General features: G+C 43.9%; 1 protein-coding gene across 5 annotated transcripts in view; it reads right to left on the bottom strand.

Annotated features, from left to right (window-relative positions):
* Window positions 1–1276: 1276 nt before the first annotated feature.
* LOC143279875 (uncharacterized) overlaps window positions 1277–21178 on the bottom strand; it is a 37165-nt gene continuing 17263 nt past the window's right edge. For 4 of the 5 annotated variants that reach the window (XM_076584160.1, XM_076584159.1, XM_076584161.1 and 1 more), the window contains 9 exons: window positions 20036–20180; window positions 14892–15037; window positions 14201–14253; window positions 13489–13563; window positions 9138–9206; window positions 7382–7450; window positions 6378–7032; window positions 3705–4937; window positions 1277–3652 (listed from right to left, as the gene is read on the bottom strand). In XM_076584160.1, the coding sequence (XP_076440275.1) occupies window positions 4584–4937; window positions 6378–7032; window positions 7382–7450; window positions 9138–9206; window positions 13489–13563; window positions 14201–14253; window positions 14892–15037; window positions 20036–20180 (1566 nt within the window). In that variant the 3' untranslated portion in view covers window positions 1277–3652; window positions 3705–4583. The remainder of the gene's footprint in view (window positions 3653–3704; window positions 4938–6377; window positions 7033–7381; window positions 7451–9137; window positions 9207–13488; window positions 13564–14200; window positions 14254–14891; window positions 15038–20035; window positions 20181–21178) is intronic. The other variant, XM_076584164.1, reaches the window with a different exon arrangement.

Genomic DNA, 21178 nt, shown 5'->3' with positions numbered 1-21178 from the left:
CGATCGTGTGTCAGTTGAGCTATCATGGATTCAGATGAAGAGGCTGGGACAACATAATTTTATTATGTTGCCCATCCACTAATCTAAAAATAGGATCCTTCTATTTTTAGATCAGTGTGCCCATCCCACTGACCAATGCTCCTTTCAGTGTTACTCAAGACTTGGTGTCTGTGTCTGTCAGGCCTGTTTGATGTCAGGTTGTACTTAAATCAAAGGAGCAAGGTGGCAAAATGGTTAAGACGCTTATCTGCCAATACAGTGTCCATGAAGGTCTGAGTTCAGACCCCGCTCTCACCCTTTCTCCCAAGTTTGACTGGAAAATCAAACTGAGCGTCTGGTCATTCGGATGGAATGATAAACCGAGGTCATGTATGAAGCATGCACTTGGAGCACTGAACTGAAAAGAACCCATGGCAACAAAGTGCTGTCCTTTGGCAAAACAAAATTCTGCAAAATGATGCACTGGAAAAGAACCCATGGCAACAAAGTGTTGTCCTCTAGCAAAACAAAATTCTGTCAAAAGAAATCCACTCTGATAGATAGGTACACAAATATATATGCATGCACTCAAGGCCTGACAAGTGTGTTGGGTTATGCTGCTGTCAAGCATTCGCTTAGCAGACGTGATGTAGACATGTGGATTCGTCCGAATGCAGTGATGCCTCCTTGAGAAACCGAAATTGTGCATGTGTTTGTCTTTTATCTATGTGTTTGCGTGCATTTGTAGGTGCCTGTGTTTGTGAGCATGAGTTGCTGGCATTTTTTTTTTTTTTTTTAGTATCTGTACAAAAAAAGTGAAGCCCTGCCACAGACTGTCTTCAGTGGGTTTCCATCACAACACTGCGAGCATCTCCACCAGCAAATCACAAGATGCCTGTTCCTGTCTCAGTGCCTGCATCAGGGGAACCAGGAGCAAGCTGAAGTGGATTATTTCTCTCCTCCCTGAAGTCTGTGAAGTGTCACTGGGGGCGCCGTATGGAACTGTTCACCAGATTCCTCCATGTCTGTCGGTGGTGTGTCAAAGCCTGGCTCTCTGCAAATGGGTTTTCCTATCCATTCTGCAGTGTTGTCAGTCCAACGTCAAGTTGAAGCAGCAAGTCTAAAGTGCTTGCCGTGCTTTGTGTCATGCTGACCTCCCTCCCACTTAAAGAAACAAGTTGCTTCTCATCCTCTTCCTGCAACTTCCTTGTTCACTCATGTACCTCCCAGTGTGTTTATGTGTGTTGCTGTTTTTACCCCAACATTTGGGCAGCCATACTGCATTTTCAGAGGGGTGCACGCTGAATGTAATATTTGTATTTCCAGAATCCACTGAATGCCAACATAAGATTATAGGATCTGTAACATGTGCATTTGATGTTCTGCATGTGTATACACACAAATGGGGTTCAGGCTCAAGCAGGTCTGCATACTTGTTGACCTACGAGATAAACCCAGGGCACTGCGCTTGTCGATAAAATTGAGTTTTCACTGCATGAGAAATTTTTAGCCATTGCTCCCCTGTCCTCTTTCCCTCATTGACATGGATGGGACTTTTTACGATGCACAAAAACCAATTTATGGAAGAGGAAGGTTAAAGAAGCCATCCAAATCAAGAGGAGATGGCCTATCCTTAACCCTGCCACTGGCCTGAAACTCCAGTTTATGACAGTCTGTTGTAATACCACAGTCGGGTGCCTGTGGCCAAGCATCACTGGTGCAGCTGTGAATTCAGTTTGCTCACAGCTTAACCAACCCAAGACTTTCCTGTGCTGAGGATGATGGTGTGAAACCAACTTTTGATTCAGAATTGTAAAATTTCTTTTGTAACAACTAAGTTATCAACAGCATATTGATGGAAAGAAAGCATCATGACTGGTTTGGTATCATGAGTACAACTTTCCAAAAACAATTTCTAAATACAAATTAAGCACTGGTGTAATCCCAGACAGAGCTGTAATTTTAAAACTTAGACTGTAAAGATACACACATCAAATCCGACCAAGCCAGTTAATACATGGGTAGCAATTACCTGCCCTTCTTCTTCTTCTGCAATGCTGGTTTACAAGTAAATATTAGCAATAAAGCATCATCTCGCATGGGCATCAGAAGAGAAAGAGCAACAATTTTCTATATTCAAGTAAGCAAAATTCCAGAATGCTGCCACATACCTTGTCAACTCAAAACTCTACTAACATCTACGCAATGTTTTCCAAATAAATGATTCTTTCATCATTTAACAAGACTGGCATGCAATAAAACTGTCATCATACCTGAATAAGGTCCACATTACAAAACATTTTTGGAACAACTCAAATGTACATGCTTCATATTACAAATCTAAATATCTTGCTGACGAAAAACAATCACAGCAATGTAGAAGATGCAACTGCACTCCCAATTTTTGTGCAACTTCCATACACAATTAAAGAAAGGATATAGGCTTTATATTAGCTTTACAGCAGCCAATGTACTGACAGGCGCGGTGGTTGAATAGTTAGAGCTCTGGATTCTCACCTGAGTTTCCTGAGTTCATTCCCCAGTTTGGGTGCACCTGGTAGGTTAAGAGTGGAGATTTTTCAGATCTCCTGGGTCAACACATGTGCAGAACTGTTATACCTTACCTGTGCTTATGCACACAAAAAGTCAAATATGCGTTTTAAAGATTAATCCGTGTCTGCATATGGTGGGTTATGGAAACAAGAACATAACCCGCATGCACAACACCGAACCAAAAATGGAGTATGGCTGCCTACATTAAAAAATCAAATACTGCTTCGGGCAATTAAAACAGATAAAAAGTTAAAAGAAAAACTAATGACTTACTGACACACCCTTCCCTGATCACCATGCACACATCAATCATCATGCAAAAAGAAAACATTCAGGTAAGAAAATATATTTGATGATAAAGTGAAACAGTAAATGAAAAATCTCTACACCCTTCTTTGATTGCTATGCACATTTAATCATCATATAAAGGGAAAATATTTAGTAAGATAACTATAACATTTTAAGACAGAGATGAAATATGGAATACACCAATAACCCAAACACCCTTCCCTTTCCACCAAGCAGACATTAGTCATGATATGAAAGAAAAATAAAGACATATGTAACTTTTTAAAAGAAGAAATCACAGTTGAAAGATGTAAAATATACATGGTTGGGTAAAAACAAATGGTCATACATCTTCAAAAGTTACATGTCTGTGTGAGTGTGTGTGTGTGATCATCATCATCATCATCATCATCATCATCATCATCACCATCACCAGGGGCAGCCGAATGACACTGAAACACTGAGTCTTCACCTTAGGTTCAAAACAGTGGTCTACATAGATATGGTAATGTCAGGGAATCTGACAGATGTAAGCCCAGCCAACCAAAAACTTGGGGGCTCAACTGCACACCAAGAGGATTTCTTAACAAGTAATGACAGAACCACAAAAGGTGGTGACCTGCAGAGTTGATCGCAACTTGGCCAACTATGTCACAAATACATTCAGACCACACACTCATACACAAACAAATAATTAACATCGATGAAAACCATGATCCAACACAAACTTAATGGAGTCTAACCTGCCCACCCAAACAGCAAACCATCAACCTACCTGTTCCAATGCTGACATATCTGTCACAAGAAGAATACTAAGAGTCAGCCTGCCCACCTCCAAATGCTGACACTGTCACAAGAAGAATACTAAGAGTCAGCCTGCCCACCTGTTCCAAATGCTGACATATCTGTCACAAGAAGAATACTAAGAGTAGATTTTCGCACCCTAACATTTACAACATACTGAAAAGAAGGATATATTACATCACAACATTCACGAATGGAATGGATATGTTCCAGACTGACAGCAGGAAATAAGAATGAGACAACAGAAAGACGTATCTCGAATGAAAACTAAGACTGTAAACAATTCAAAACCTTCACACTGACAGAAGAATGCCAATGTGTTCCATCTGCATACTACACCCGAGTCATTCGACATGTCAGACACACCACTTGATCCCTTTGCATACACAAAGCTGTGCTGGAAAGTTAAAGCAGTCCACTCCATTTATCCCCTCCAAATAACATTTGAAACGAAAAAAAAAAAAAACAAAAAAAAAAACGACGAAGAATAAAAACCATGAATACACAAAGGATTTTAAAATGAAAGAGGCAAACACCTCTGCAAAATTAACAGCCAGTGGCCATTCAAATCTCACTATCGGTTGTCAAGAGTATGGCAATGCAGGAACATCTCAACATTAACAAATGGAAGTTTTCAGGGGGAGAAAGGTTAATGAGGTGAGGAAAGAAAGGCTGAAACAAAGATGACAGAAGAAAAAAATGTGTGTGTGTGTGTGTGTGTGTGTGCGTGCGCGCACATGTGTGTGTGTGTGTGTGTGTGTGTGTGTGTGTGTGTGTGTGTGTGTGTGTGTGTGTGTGTGTGTGAGAGAGAGAGTTCCTGCATTTCCACTTGGGGAAACATGTCCAAAATCAGAATTTTTCAAAAACACAAGCTTTTCCACTTCACCGCAGTAAGGGGAAGGAGAGTCCAGCCCAATCAACTTTCCCAACCCACTAAGGGGGGAAATTCCGCAGCCTGTTCATTTCCCCAAGGAAGCGATAGCCGCCTTTAGCTGGTCCAGGGCCTGGGAATCAAACACGATGTCAGGCTGGTCCACTTCCCCACGGGTTCTCTCCACATGCTGCTGCATGGCGCTGACAGCTGCACTCAGCTTGGTGGAGGTGGTCAGCAAAGCGTGGTCAGGGGTGGACAGCAGCAGTCTGGTCAGGACAGCCGTGTGGAACCGGACAGCTGCGCTGTCTTCGTCCACACGAGTCCGCATCATCTGCTCCAAGGCCTGGATCTGAGCAAGCACCTCCTGGCGCCGTTTTCTCACACAGTCCTGTAAGCTGTCAAAGACCTCCTTTGCTTTGTCCTGCATCTCCGTTGGCATCTGAAACAGGAAGACGAAGCAGACGTGTGTCCTTTAGCGTCTTCTCAGACAAGACCTGTAGGTGACAAAACCTGTGTGAGGGAATGAGGGAACGCAAGAAAAGATCAGGTTTGTTGGTTTCTTGAATTAAAAAGTGTCTTTTTACCACCAGTACTGGACTGACAGCTTTAAATGCAGTCACTATCCATGTGAAATGTTTGGTCACAACTTGTCACCTCTCCCAAGTTTGGTTGTATGTCTGTCAGCAGCATCACACAAAAAGGGTTTTGACAAATTTTCCTGAAATTCTGTGCAAGTGTTGGCTACGGTCTAATGACCAAAAATTCATTAAAATATAATGTGCCTTGGGGCTCCTTCCCTCAATATTAATGAGGAAAAACTAAATATTTCTCTGATGTACAAGTTAAACATTTTTAAGATCTGGTGTCATTCCAGCGGAGTTAAATAATCATTACCCTGTGAAAAATACAAAGTGTTAAATCTTTAAAGAAAAAAACAACAACAACAAACAAATCAGCAACAGCTCAGCTGCAAAAAGAAATATGACTGAAAAATAAATGTACAATACCCTAGACCTACGAACAACATCAAGAAAGAAACATATACACTCCAATGAAGAAGTTACATCCATTCAATCAAGTGCAACAGTTCCAGTGTACAAAATTAAAATCCAAAGCATATCAAACTGCTGAGCCAGTGAAGGAAACTACTAAAACATTGTTCATGACTGTCTTCATCTGAAAACAAAGGAACATCAACAGTCATTTCCTCCTACAAAATCTACATGGTTCAGGTGTAGTGGAAATGTTCCCAGAAGGCAGGTAAATATGTAGCCCTTGACATCATCAGCACTGAAGTAATACTCTAATAATTAACATTCAAGAGAAACCATTTCATACTGTTGACATGCTGTGAAAGCAATGGTGAGAAGAAAAAGGAAACATATTTATCAGACAAGATTCTTTCAACCACTAAAAAAAAAAAAAAAAAAAAAAGTCTTGTAAACTTCAAACTAAAAATGAAGGACCTATCATCATACAATGGAGAAAGCAATGGAAACGTGTGTAGTGGAGCAATTCCTCAGTCAAAGTAGAGACAACAGAATGACAGAAAAAAGCATGAAAAAGGAATAAAACAAACCCCCATAAACCGCCATGGACAGATCCATGACAAGGCTAAAGGGACCATCCAAAGGAGAATCTATCTGGAGGAGGGTGGCAGAATGGTTGAGACGCTCCGGATTGTTCAAGTGCAGTGACGCTCCCTTGAGAAACTGAAACTGAAACTGACCATCCAAAGAAACCGTATGCACAGTTTACTGAAAGCACTAAATTTCCTCACATAACAACATACATGTGACATATTACTGACACCACGTAGGCTTGAAGCTGTCACACTGTCCAATATGCTTCTAACAGCAGTTCTGTGAAATCAAATCACCTGCTTTGGAGCCTCCAGTGCCTTCTCTCTGAGTGTCCGGGTCTGTTGTCGAAGCTCTTCTCTCATCTTCTGGGCAGCCTCGGAGATGGTCATCACCTCTTGGCAGGTGGCGTGCTCGGAAGAGGAGCACGTCTTGCAAATTAGTGCTTGGTGGGAGGTGCAAAAGGACTCCACTGAGCAGTCCTGATGACTGGCACACATAGGCAGGGGGCCTGTGGGTGACACAGGCTTACCTGTGAGTCGGTTCAGGTCTTCCAGAGGGTGATCTCTTGTGATGGGGAGCCGCTGGTGGTACTCAGTGCAGTCATCACATAACTTGAGGCAACACTGCAAGCAGTAGGACAAGGCCTTGACCTTGGGACACATGCCGCAGACATGGGGACCTTGGAGCACCTGATGGCTCTCCACGTGGACGGTCATGTCGAGGTCGGTGGGCAGGGCATCCACCGAGGCGGCGAGGTCCCGAGGGGTGTGGGCAGTTGGGGTCAGGATGGGAGAGCGACAGAGGGGGCAGCCGCTGTTCATGCCCCCCTTCTGCAGCCAGGCCAGGACGCACTTGGCGCAGGACAGGTGACCGCAAGGCAGCCGCTTTGGCTGGCTGTAGTGCTCATGGCACATCGCACACTCCAGGTCTGGGTCCTCCCCTGGCGTCTCACTGCTCATTCCACACATACACACACACACACACACACGCACACACATGCACACACACACACACACACAAAAACAAACCCCCAAAAAACACACACATACACACACACGCACATGCACACCCACATTCACAAACACATGGTTCTAGGTACACAATAGCAATATAACACAACACAAACATAGTCCAATTGTTAAATGACACACTATGAAAGGTGAAGAAGCTCCACAGATGTGTACCAAGTGATAAGCCTCTCAGCATCATCGTCATCATCAGACATCAAATACTGGGAAGGAAGTATCAGGCACAACCATTTTTTCCCCTTCAATTGTCAAATGGAAAGAAAATCACCCACGTGTTTTCCTTGACGGGTGCTTGCTGAGCAGTCTTCTTTTCTGGGCTCTGGTTGCTCTTTTGCTTTGTCCTGCACACACACACACACACACACACACACAGAGACACACACAGACACACACACACGGTTTTAGGTACACAATAGCAATACAACACAACACAAACACAGTCAAAATGTTAAATGACACACAATGACAGGTCAAGAAGCTCCACAGGTGTGTACCAAGTGATAACCCTCTCATCATCATTGTCACCAGACATCAAATACTGGAATATAAAAATTGGGAACAACTATTTTACAGCTGTCACGCACATCAGCGACAAGGACTTTACTTCATCCTGAAGTATCCTCCTTGCCATTCAACATCTCCTTCTGGCTTCAGGGCCCTCTTCAGCATTGTGATAAGAAACTCTAGGGAGAGCTGGACACTACAAGGTCTTCAGAGAAGAAGCCCCCCTTCAGTCAAGTGGTTCAGCCCTTAACTCATTACACTCTAAGGGGGCCTGGCCACACCCAGGTCATGACTTCTGGATGCCCTTGTGTTGCTGCCTTTTTAATATATATTTTTTTAACAGATAGCGGGGTGATGTAGTTGCACTGTTGCTGGATTGACAGTCTTGAAAATACCCACTGCCACTTCATGGCTGTACGTCATCCATATTGCTGTTTGAAAATACCCACTGCCACTTCATGGCTGTACGGCATTCATATTGCTGTTTGAAAATACCCACTGCCACTTCATGGTTGTACGTCATCCATATTACTGTTTGAAAATACCCACTGCCACTTCATGGCTGTACGTCATCCATATTGCTGTTTGAAAATATCCACTGCCACTTCATGGCTGTACGTCATCCATATTGCTGTTTGAAAATACCCACTGCCACTTCATGGCTGTACGTCATCCATATTGCTGTTTGAAAATACCCACTGCCACTTCATGGCTGTACGTCATCCATATTGCTGTTTGAAAATACCCACTGCCACTTCATGGCTGTACGTCATCCATATTGCTGTTTGAAAATACCCACTGCCACTTCATGGCTGTACGGCATTCATATTGCTGTTTGAAAATACCCACTGCCACTTCATGGCTGTACGGCATTCATATTGCTGTTTGAAAATACCCACTGCCACTTCATGGCTGTACGGCATTCATATTGCTGTAATGGATAACTGACATGGAACCCCCTCCACAGTACTGGCCATTCATCTTGCTGAGTTTCAGTTTCAGTTTCTCAATCACTGCATTCGGACAAATCCACATATACAACACCACATGTGCTGGGGAGATGCCTGACCAGCAGCATAATCCAATGCAATTAGGCCTTGAGTGCATGCTTATATATATATATATATATATATATATATATATATATATATATTTCTGTACCTATCAGAGTGGATTTCTTCTACAGAATTTTGCCAGAGGACAACACTCTCGTTGCCATGGGTTCTTTTTCAGTGCGCCAAGTGCTTGCTGCTCACGGGACCATGGTTTATCGTGTCATCTGAAAGACTAGATGTTCAGTTTGATTTTCCAGTCAAACTTTGGAAATAGGGAGTGAACAGGATTCGAATCCAAACCCTCACAGACCCTCTGCATTGGCAGATGAGCATCTCAACCATTCTGATCAACAACTAATGATCACTAACTTCTGATGACAAAGGAAGTGCAAGGAGATTGATGGGAGGGGTGGAGGAGGAGGGGGCAGGGGGCAGGGGTCAACAGTCAAATGGAAGGAAAATCACCCACGTGTTTTCCTTGACGGGTGCTTGCTGACCAGTCTTCTTTTCTGGGCTCTGGTTGCTCTTTTGCTTTGTCCTGCACACACACACACACACACACACACACACACACACACACACACACACAAACACACACACTCACACACACACACACACACACACACACACACACACAAAGTGCCAAATCTTAATCACAGTGCAAAATTCATAAACATGAAAAAACCCTCATGCAACAGACTTGAATAAAAAATAGACAGACTTGACACAGTTCAAAAGAATGCTGCTTCCCTCTTCTTTAAAACATGACCATGCTACACTAGTTCTTCATACTTGTCACTGGCTACCTGTCTCAAAAAGTATAGACGATACTCTCTACTTTCCTGTTATCTCTCCTTCAATGTACCTTTCTGAACTTCGTATATCATAAACACCATCTCCAATCTTCACCTGACATCAGACCATGTCCAATTCCTTCTTTCTGAACAAAAAGATACAACCAAAGAATCTCTCTCTACTTCAAGCCCCCAATGTCCAGAAAACACTTCCCAAACCTCTAACGGTTTTCTTCTCCATCATCGTGTAATTCTTCTTTGAAAACTTTCATTTTCAAACATTAATTGCTATTTGTGTGCATGTTTATATACTAAAACCGGTCAAAGAGGGTCAATGGTTAAAGATCCTTCCGTCTTTTATGGGGCAGTGGATTCACATTCTTGCCCTGTGGGTTGGGCACTGATAGAATAGACCCACTGCCCTGCCATGCATGTCGTAAGAGGCGACTAAGGCAGGACCACCTCGCCCGGAGGATAAAGGGGTTTGCGCAGGGTTAACTACCCTGCCTGTAAAAAAGACCAGTTACAGAAGCATTGACGACAAAGAACCAAAACATTCACCTGGGCAAGGAAGGGTCTCCATCCCGGAGACATGACGCGGTGCAGTGAAAGCCTAAAGGAAGCTGCAAGGCTGACTCCCCTTCTGACACCCAGGACAACAACGTGAGTAGCCACATGGAACATCAGGATGATGTATAAAGCAGAAAGAACCATCCAAGTAGCAAGAGAGATGAAAAACTACAAGATCGGAGTGCTAGGATTGAGTGAGACAAGGTGGCTACAGTCAGGACAGATGAGACTTTCATCTGGAGAGCAACTGCTGTATTCAGGACACACAGAGGATGGAGCCCCCCACACTGAGGGTGTGGCCCTGATGCTGGCACCGGAGGCACAGGGGGCACTCATCGGCTGGGAACCTGTCAACTCCCGCATCATCACAGCCAAGTTTACCACCAAGAAGAATGACATCAGGCTGAACATCATCCAGTGCTATGCTCCCACCAATGATGCGGAAGAAGAGAAGAAAGATGACTTCTACCAACAACTACAGACAGTTATAGACAAAAGAGGAGCCAAAGACATAACCCTACTGATGGGAGATTTCAATGCCAAGATCGGAAGGGACAATACCGGCTACGAGGACACCATGGGGACACACGGACTGGGACAGATGAATGAGAATGGTGAGCGCTTTGCAGACCTGTGCGCCCTGAACCAGCTGGTGATAGGAGGAAGTATCTTCCCACACAAGTGCATCCACAAGGCCACATGGAGATCCCCGAACCACGTCACGGAGAACCAGATCAACCACATCTGCATTAGCCGCAAGTTCAGGAGATCATGGCAGGATGTACGAGTGATGAGAGGAGCCGATGTGTCATCAGACCACCACCTTCTTATGACGACAGTGAGACTTCGCCTCAAGAGATTCACCAACGCCAACAACACATGGACAAGGTACAATGTTGGACTGCTCAGAAGCAAAGACACACAAGCAGCATTCCAGACCAGCCTTTCCGACAGGTTCCAGCCACTACAAGAGCTAATAGAAGACGGTGAGATGGACATCGAGACACAATGGGAACACAGCAAGAAGCTCTGGCACGACACATGTGAAGAGGTCCTTGGCAAGAAGAAAACTCAGCACAAGGAATGGATCTCTGCCAACACCATCCACAAGCTGGAAACAAGGAAAGAAAAGAAAACTTTGCTGAACACGAGCAGAACAAGAGCAACTAAGGCAAAGGCACAGGAAGAGTACACAGCAGTGGACAGAGATGTAAAGAGGAGCATCAAGAAGGACAAGAGGGACTACATCGATGACCTGGCCAGTCAAGCAGAGGCAGCAGCCGGACAGGGAAACCTGAAGGACCTGTACCTGGTGACCAAGAAGCTGACGGTCAAGTTCCAGCAGACAGACAAGCCAGTGAAGGATAAGAACGGGAACCCATTGACAACAACCGAGGAACAGCTGAAATGATGGGCAGAACACTTCAGGGAGCTGCTGAACCGCCCCGCCCCTGATGCACCACCAGACATTCCACCTGCAGAGACAGAACTGCCCATCAGCTGCGACAAACCCTCAAAGGCAGAGATCAAGAAGGCCATCATGACTCTGAGAAATGGGAAGGCTGCAGGGCCGGACGAGATACCAGCAGAAGCCATCAAAGCAGACACGGAAATAGCTGTCAACATGCTATACAGCCTCTTCAGCAAGATCTGGTAGAAGGAGGAGGTACCGGTCCAGTGGAAAGAAGGAATCATCATCAATCTGCCGAAGAAAGGAGACCTCAGGGACTGCAGCAACTACTGAGGGGTCATGCTCCTGTCAACGCCAGGCAAGGTTCTCAACAGGGTTCTACTGGAAAGGATGAAAGAGGCTGTCGACCCCAAGCTCTGAGAACAGCAGGCAGGCTTCCGGTGGAACAAATCCTGTGCCGACCAGATCGCCAACCTGCGCATCATTGTGGAGCAGTCGCTGGAGTGGAACTCCCCCCTCTACATCAACTTCATAGATTATGAGAAGGCCTTCGACAGTGTGGACAGAGAGACGCTGTGGAAGCTGCTGAGGCACTACGGAGTCCCAGAGAAGATCATCTCCCTCATCCAGTGCACCTACCAGGACATGAGCTGCAGGATTGCCCACGCAGGCCAGCTGTCCAAAAGTTTCGAGGTGAAGACCGGAGTTCGTCAAGGGTGCCTGCTGTCACCGTTCCTCTTCCTCCTGGTCATCGACTGGATCATGAAGACCACTACAACAGGCAGGAACAATGGTATACAGTGGACACTCTGGACACAGCTGGACGATCTCGACTTCGCTGACGACCTGGCGCTCCTGTCACACAACCACAGCCAGATGCAGGACAAGACCACTCGCCTGGAGACCACATCAGCCAGGACAGGGCTCAAGATCAACAAGAAGAAGACCGAGCTGATGAAGATCAACACCACTGCCAACACTCCAGTCACAGTCGGTGGAGAGCCCATCAGGGAGGTGGAGTCTTTCGTCTACTTGGGAAGCATGATTGACCGACAGGGAGGCATGGACCGAGACGTCACAGCCAGAATCGGCAAGGCAAGAACAGCTTTCATCATGCTCAAGAACATCTGGGCATCTGGAGCAATCAGTATGAAAACCAAACTCCGTATCTTCAACTCCAATGTGAAGTCAATTCTGCTCTACAGATGTGAGACATGGCGGACAACACAGACGATGCAGCAGAAGATTCAGACATTCTTCAGCACCTGTCTGAGGCACATCTACAAGATCCGATGGCAGGAGAAGATCCGAAACGAAGATCTGTGGGAGCGAGCGGGACAGGAACCAGTGGCCAAGCAGATACTGCGGAGGAAGTGGGGCTGGATCGGACATACCCTCAGGAAGCCAGCGTCCAGCATCACACGCCAAGCCCTGACCTGGAACCCGCAGGGAAAGAGGAAGAGAGGCCGGCCTCGCAACAGCTGGAGGCGAGATACCGAGGCAAAGCTGAAGCAGCAAGGGACCAAGTGGACTGGAATGGCCAGAACAGCCCAGAACAGAGTGCAATGGCGAGGGGTCGTCGATGGCCTATGCTCCACCAGGAGTGATGGGCAAAATGAATGGATTCACATTCACAGTGTCTAGGGCTCGGCATAGGAAAATGGGGGCCAATTCTCTCCTTCCACCATTTTAACTTTCCCAGACTGAAGACAGGAGCCCTTTCACACTGGGCGGAGTGAGGAAAATAAAGGGAGAACAGTGCACCATGCTGAAACAGGGCCTAAAATGGGGCCTAAACTAAAAGTCCAACACCAAACCCAGACCCAGGAATGTCCTGAAAAATATATATATACAGAGGAAATAACCACATTGGGCTTGAAAGCAGACCTGTGATGGCATTTACAAATAGAGGACAATGACGTGAGGTGACAGAAAAATTCCCTCTAGAAAGCACCACAAAAAGCTGAGCAAGGCCTTGCTAAGCATCTAGGTTAAGATTAAAGTTCAATAAGCAAAGTCTGCAATTCTCTGTCATGGATACTTACTGGACAAGGAATAACCTTGCAAATAAGCCCTGACTGCTTGCTTGTGGCAAGCTCTGACCGCTTGCTTGTGGCATCCTGTACACACACACACACACACACACACATGCACACATACACACACACACACACTCTCTCACATACACCCCCCATCATCCCACACGCACATTTATTCCTGAAAAAAACCACATTGATCACTAACAGTATCAAACAGCTCAGAAAAGTATGCAGTATGACAAAAACAGCACCTGTTCATCACACCTTCACAGCCAAACACTAATGAACACAATGACTGCTGGTAAACGGCTGCAGCATGAGTGAGGTCAGATTGAGGTTACATGAGCTGAAACATATCTGTACATCTATCTACCTTGCATTTAATAATGTTACAAGAAATATGTGTAGTCAGGAAATTCATTAATTCCCTGAGACCACCAGTAAAATACATGAACTGACTGATAATGTCAGGATTTCATGAAACTTGCCCGACTGAGATCACAAGGGAATGGCTGGGTTGTTCAAAAGGCTGTGCAAAAGACAGAAGTCTGCAGCTCACAGTCCTGTTCTTATTTTCTGTTTCTTGTTGCTTGATACATTTTTACCGTTTTTTCTGAAAATACAACAAAACCAACGTCCCATTTCTCTATTTATGAAGTCCAACTAAAGACACAGGAAATATAATTAGAGCTTTGGGGAGTTTGGTCATTCTCATTACCTCTCAATCATGGGCCAAGTTCCATCACTGTTCCTTTGTTCCAGCACTATCACCTGTAACAGAAATAGCTAATGATTCTGACATACATAAACATTTTTAATGACACTTTTCATAATACAGTGGACACACACACACAAAAACAACAACATATATACACATACAAAAAAGTAAGTTTTCTGTCAGTGAAAGTGTAAGCAAAAGACAGAGAGTACATTCTAATGATTTGTAAACAAATGTTGGAAGCTGGGTTCTAGTACTGTATCAGAATCCACATGCAAGAAATGTTTAAATGAAGGACACACAAAGTTTAGTGTATAACCACACACACACACACACTACAAGTGTCATATGAATATTAAGAACATTTGATTAACTTGACAAAACAATGTGCATAGGCAAATGATAGTGTCCACTGTAAAGGCATTATGTTGCCGTGATTCTGTCTGAACATTTCTATCATGTCAGTATATACTGTCTACTTTATTTTCAATGTCTTATTGCAGATTAAGAATAATGCCACAACTGTAATAACACCTGAGTAAATGTTCGTGAAGTCAGTTTCTACCGTCTAAATACTGTGTCTGTGAAACATAACATTATAACATGATTGCAGTCACATTGTACAAATTTTCCCCACACACATGGATACATAATTCACACATATGGAGTGCAAAAAAATATCTGTACCCACTTGTCCATGGTAGACTCCTTCATCCTGCAGTGTTTTTGTCTTGTCAGACAAACATTCATATGAGTCAGACATGTAGCGTGCCCACACTTGTACTTCTGTGGATTCTGGGACATGAAACAGTCGTCTCATCTCACCTTCCAGCTGCTCTGTGGACCAACAAATCAAGTGTGTGTAAGATCTGTGTGCGAGACAGCCAGCCAAGAATAGACAGACTTAAAACTTGTTAGACAGACATAGAGAAGACAGTCAAAGAAAGATTAACTGCTGCATGAAGAACAAAAACAGACACACCATACCCCACCATGCACACATGTACACATTCACAGGCATACGCTCATAAAGGCTTGGATGTACTTTCACACACTCACATTCTTTGCAGAGACATTTTTCACATGCACACACAGAAACATATGCAAAGTGTGTGAACATATGCCATAGTCGAGTGTCATCCACTTCATGGATGCGTCTTTGGGTGTGTTGCTCTAATTACCTGACCAACACTGCAAGTGTCTGTATCTCTTGGGCCTGGTTGACGCTAGGATATCATTATGAAAGGAAGCGTAGAGTTCAACCTCGTCACGAAGTCCCAAACCAAAATGGACCTCTATGGCAACATTGTCATCGTCACTGTGATGTCATCCTCCTCCTTCATCATTCCCAATATAGACAAAAATGTCCCAAATACTGTGGCCTTTCATGCCCTGCTGTCATGGTGACCTCACTTTCGATACCCCTCCACTTCCATGCTTGGGGTGAGACCTGTCAATGCCTTCAGTGTCAGCAGATTCATGGGGGGCTGTTGTTGGAGGGATGTGGTGGCGGTCTCCACTCTGGGAGGGACACTCACTCAGTCTGGCTCCACGACTAAGCCATTATTGTCATCAGTAGGGGGCTTAGTAGGTGGTGTACCTAAGTACGTTAAATCAGAACAAGCACCACTGAACACCACTGAAATGACTCAGCAGCAGTGCAGGGTCACTTCTGGTGTGTGGTTGTCTGGCGACCTAACATCAATGGTTCCCTGTGGACTGCTGAAGTTGGGAGTGTGACAGAAGAACCCGGGTGTGGCTGTGTTTGGGGGACTGGAATGAGCGACGTGGGAGAAATGCCACTGGAACAGTGCAGATCACAGGGCAGCAAAAAAACAAAAAAAAAAACAAACAAAAAACGTTGATGAGATGGACACCTTTTGACCACACCTGTCATTTTTGGAATGCTGTATTTACTTTTTTTATGTGCCTGTGTTTACTCCTGCATGCTGCCCCACCCACCCCCACCCCCAAAATGGAGTATGACTGCCTGCATGGCCAGGGTAAAAAAGATCATACACATGAAAGCCCACTTGTGTATACAAGTGAATGTGAGAGCTGTAGCCCAAAAACGAGGAAGAAGAATACCCCTGCATGCATTTGACTGTGTTGACTGCAGAACTTTTCTCAGTTTCTTAACAAGCACTAGCCTTTTCAGTCTGCCTATCGTGCTGACCACAGCACCGAAACCACTCTCCTTCACATCCTGAATAATCCACTGCTAGCATCTGACTCAGGAAACATTTCCCTTCTCACTCTCCTCGACTTGTCAGCCACCTCTGACATGATAGACCATTCAATCCTTCTTTCCCGTCTTCATTTTACATTTAGCATCAACGGCACTGTTTTCAACTGGTTCAAATCTTATCTCACTGATCAGTTCCAGTCTGTCATCGTCAATAATTTCCAGTTTGAACCTGTTAAAATCAAACACGGAGTCCCACAGGGATCTGTTTTAGCCCCAGTTCTCTTCACAACTGTACACTGCTCCTCTCACTGAAATTATAACCACCACAATGTTAGTCATCATTCCTATGCTGATGACTCTCAACTTCAGAGGAGTGATACCCATGAAAAATTGTCCTCGCTCTTGCAAGAAACATCTGAATGCTTCCTGGACATTCAAAACTGGATGACTCTAAATATGTGATGTGGTGGTAAGGTGGTGTTAGAGAAGGTGAAGACAGGTAGAAGGTGTTAGCAGAAGAGAGCTGCAGCCAGGCAAGGTAGACTCGGGAAGGCGGTCCGCCAGTTTTCTTCTTTTATTCTCACATTCTTCCAGACCAAGAGAGTTCTCTCTTTGTCTGGCACTCACTCACTCCTTATATTTTGTTCTGCCAAACTGCAAAGCCAGCGCCATGAAGCGACTCACGAAACCGGCACTCCATGAGCCTTGAGGGGCCAAGCTTGTGTTTGTTTGACCAAATTTAGCGGCTTCTGACTTTCGGCTCGGGGAACTAACATAGATATATTATATATCACACAAAACTACAAGAGATGAGCATTTTCTTAAGCTAAACCATTTTCTACAAAAATAATGTAGTTAAAAACTGTAAACAAAAAGAGTCACTGAATGAACGAGCTTTTAACGAGTTCATGTATCATTTCTGTACATTAAAACAATTAATACGTCGCGATATGTAATTGTAACAATTAAGTAACTGAAAATCCTGAATTTCCAACTATATAAAAATCATCTGTAGAATCTGCTTCTATAGTAAAGATTTTTATGTCAAAATTCAAGAGAAAACTCAACGGATAGCTCCCATGTTGGCACCGCTTGGCGGTGCTTTTGGCACTTGTGATCGACAATGAAATACTTCGTTTAAACCAACTACAACACAACTACACATTTATGATACAAATCAGATTGATAACAGAAAAGCAAACATCTGCAAGACACACTATAAAAATGTCTAGGTATTGTAAAAGCATATTTTGCTCAAATCGGCACTGACGAATTCCAATGGCTTGAAGAAGAGACAGTTTGTGGGGCCGAAATGCTGTCAGACATTTCATACCATTGCATGCCTGTAACTTAGGTGTACACGAAAAGCGGTACACGAGAAGAAAGCTTAATCATTTACATTTTAATGCACAATCTAAATTCCATGGTCAACTATATCGATTTATAGAAAACGAAGGTATTTTGTATGTTTCAACTGAGTGGATTTCGAAGATTGCGCCAAAATTCATTCACATAAATATTAGTTTAAAAGAGTTATAGGCTACCTGGCCAAATTATGTCATTACAGTTGAGAAGTATGATCTTTGTGAGGTCCAATAACATAAAAACTATAATGTCATCTACAAGGAAGTGTTTATAATTTAACAAATTGATGAAAAATCATACAGTTCCCTGTAAGAGATAACTTGTGACCGATTTACTGTGCCTGAATTCCTTAGTAACTTTCGGTGAGTTACAAAAGTCGTCTGCTAAGGTGGCCCAACGAAGATTGTAGCCAACCCGGCTACAAACAAGTTACAATTGAACGCAGACAAAACTGAAGCAATGATCATAGGAACTAAACAAAAACTCTCTTCCATCACAGCTGACAAAATCAAACTTGGCAGTACATCCATCCCTCTTTCCAGCTCAGTCAGGAGCAATGCATCAGTTCCATTCGGAAATATCTGTCCACTGACGAAACATCTAGACTTGTCGTTTCTCTCATTCTCTCTCGCCTTGACTACTGTAACTCTCTATTGTCTGGTTTGCCTGCTTCATCAATTCAGTCCCTTCAGCGCCCAACTCGTCCTCAGAAAGAAAAGATCTGAGCACATCACTCCTATTTTGCAACATCTCCACTGGCTCCCTGTCTCACACAGAATAAAGTATAACATCAGCACTCTATGTTATAAATGTATTCACAAATCTGCCCCTTCCTATCTTTGTGGCTGCCTTCACCTCTGCACTCCATCTCACTCTCTACAATTGGCTTCAGATCCACTCTGTTTACGCACACCCAGGTTCAAACACTCCACTGTTGGATGCCACTCTTTCTCTGTCTCTGGACCTTGTATTTGGAATGAACTTCCTCTTTCGCTTCGTCAGGTCTCCGCACTCAGCTCTTTCAAGTCTGGCCGTAAAACCCACCTCTTCACAAGATAGCCTCCCTCGCCAACCTCTTCCTTGTCTTCAGTTTCTTCAGTTTAGGGTTATTCATGCGTGTGAATGACTGGTGTGAAAGCGCTTTGATTTGTTTCTGCACAAGATTCAGCGCTATATAAATACTATCATTATTATTATTATTACACTTTCCCTGCTGTTCTGGTCAAGTTCTGCCATCAAACAGAATCACAACTTCGCTGTGAATTCTTGTTTCCTTCATGTATGTGTTTTCATGTGAATGGCATCAACAGAATTGAGTTTGAAAAGAAAAGAACCTTCCTTACAAGTGGTACTAAAAATGAAATAGATACTAATAAATTTCTTAAAATCCTTATAGTACAAAATTGGAAAAAAAGAAAGTACTGTTTTGAAGCATTTTAGGAATAGTTGGTTGCAGATTTCCAGCCTGTTGCAGTGATGCCCTCAACAGCATCAATGCACCACTGATGGTGGTGGTAATATGTATTTGCAAGCTCTGCTCCAAAACAAACCATATTAAGGTGATTACTTGGCACAAACGCACTGTCACTTTGCCTAGCATAACACTCCCCTTTTATAAAAGAGGTGACAGGCGAGTGGTTAAGCTATGGACTCCAGTGGTTAAGCTATGGACTTTCAAGTCAACAATTGTGCAGACATGCTAGTGCCTGAGCCCCCTTAATAATAATAGTAATAATGGTATTTATATAGCACTGAATCTTGTGCAGAGACAAATCAAAGCGCTTTCGCAGCAGTCATTCACATGCATGCATAACTCTAAAACTGTAGAAACTAAAGACAAGGAAGAGACAGGGAAGGGAAGCTATTTTGGGATGAGGTGGGTTTTAAGGCCAGACTTGAAAGAGCTGAGTGTGGAGACTTGACAAAGCGAAAGGGGAAGTTCATTCCAATTGCAAGGTCCAGAGACAGAGAAAGAACGGCAGCCAACAGTTGAGTGTTTGCATCTGGATATGCATAAACTTCTTGTATATAAACATGCAGAACATCAAATATGTATGTTAAAGAACCCACAATCCATGTCAGAGTTCGGTGGGTTATGAAAACAAGAACATACCCGGCATGCACCTCCCCCCAAAATAGAAGATGACTGCCTACATGGCGGGGTAAAAATGGTCATACATGTAAAAGCCCACTCAGGTATAAGAGTGAACACGGGAATCGCAGCCCATGGATGAAGAAGAAGTAAATAAAGGTGGTAACAGACCACAAGCAAATCACTTTACCAACTGTTGCAACTTGGCTGAACTGCTTTGTGATGAAGGTGTGGAGGTCAAGATGTAAATACAGCTTCAGTTCCATCAGATCAACTTCCACACGGCAGTGTTTCGCAATCATGCCTCGTTCTATCACATAGCGTTTAATCGGCTTCTGAAAAACAAGCACACACTCATAAACACACATCGCATACACACACACCACATACACACACATTGTATACACACAAACACACACACCACATACACACACCACATAAACACACATCACATACACACACACCACATACACACACATCGTATACACCCCCCGCCCCATACACACACATCGCATACACACACACACCACATACACACACATCACATACACACACCACATACAAACACATCGCATACACACACCACATACACACACATCGCATATACATACACCACATCGCACACACACACACACCACATACACACACATCGCATACACACACCACATACACACACATCACATACATACCACATACACACGCACGCACGCACCACATACACACACACCACATACATACACCCACCACATACACACACCACATACACACACATCGCATACACACACACCACATACACATACACCACATACATACACACACATCACATACACACACACACCACACACATCGCATGCACACACACACACCACATACACACACATCACATACATACACAGACATCACATACATACACACATACCACATACACACACATCACATACACACACACCACATACACACACATCACATACACAAACACATCACACACACACTCCACATACACACACATCACATACACACACACTCCACATACACACACATCGCATACACACACACCACATACACACACACATCACATACACACACACCACATACACATACACACCACATACACACATCACATACACACACACATCACATACACACCACATACATACACATCGCATACACACACACACACCACATACACACACACATCACATACACACACACATACACAATACACACACTACATACACACACCACACACACACACACCACACACACACACCACACACACAACCCCACAGACACAAAGCAAATGAGTACACACACATGCAAAACATTTACTCAC

Source organism: Babylonia areolata, chromosome 3 (assembly GCF_041734735.1).
Source record: "Babylonia areolata isolate BAREFJ2019XMU chromosome 3, ASM4173473v1, whole genome shotgun sequence".
NCBI lineage: Eukaryota > Metazoa > Mollusca > Gastropoda > Neogastropoda > Buccinidae > Babylonia > Babylonia areolata.
Note: the sequence above shows the minus strand (reverse complement) of the source record. Positions and strands in the feature narration are given on the sequence as shown.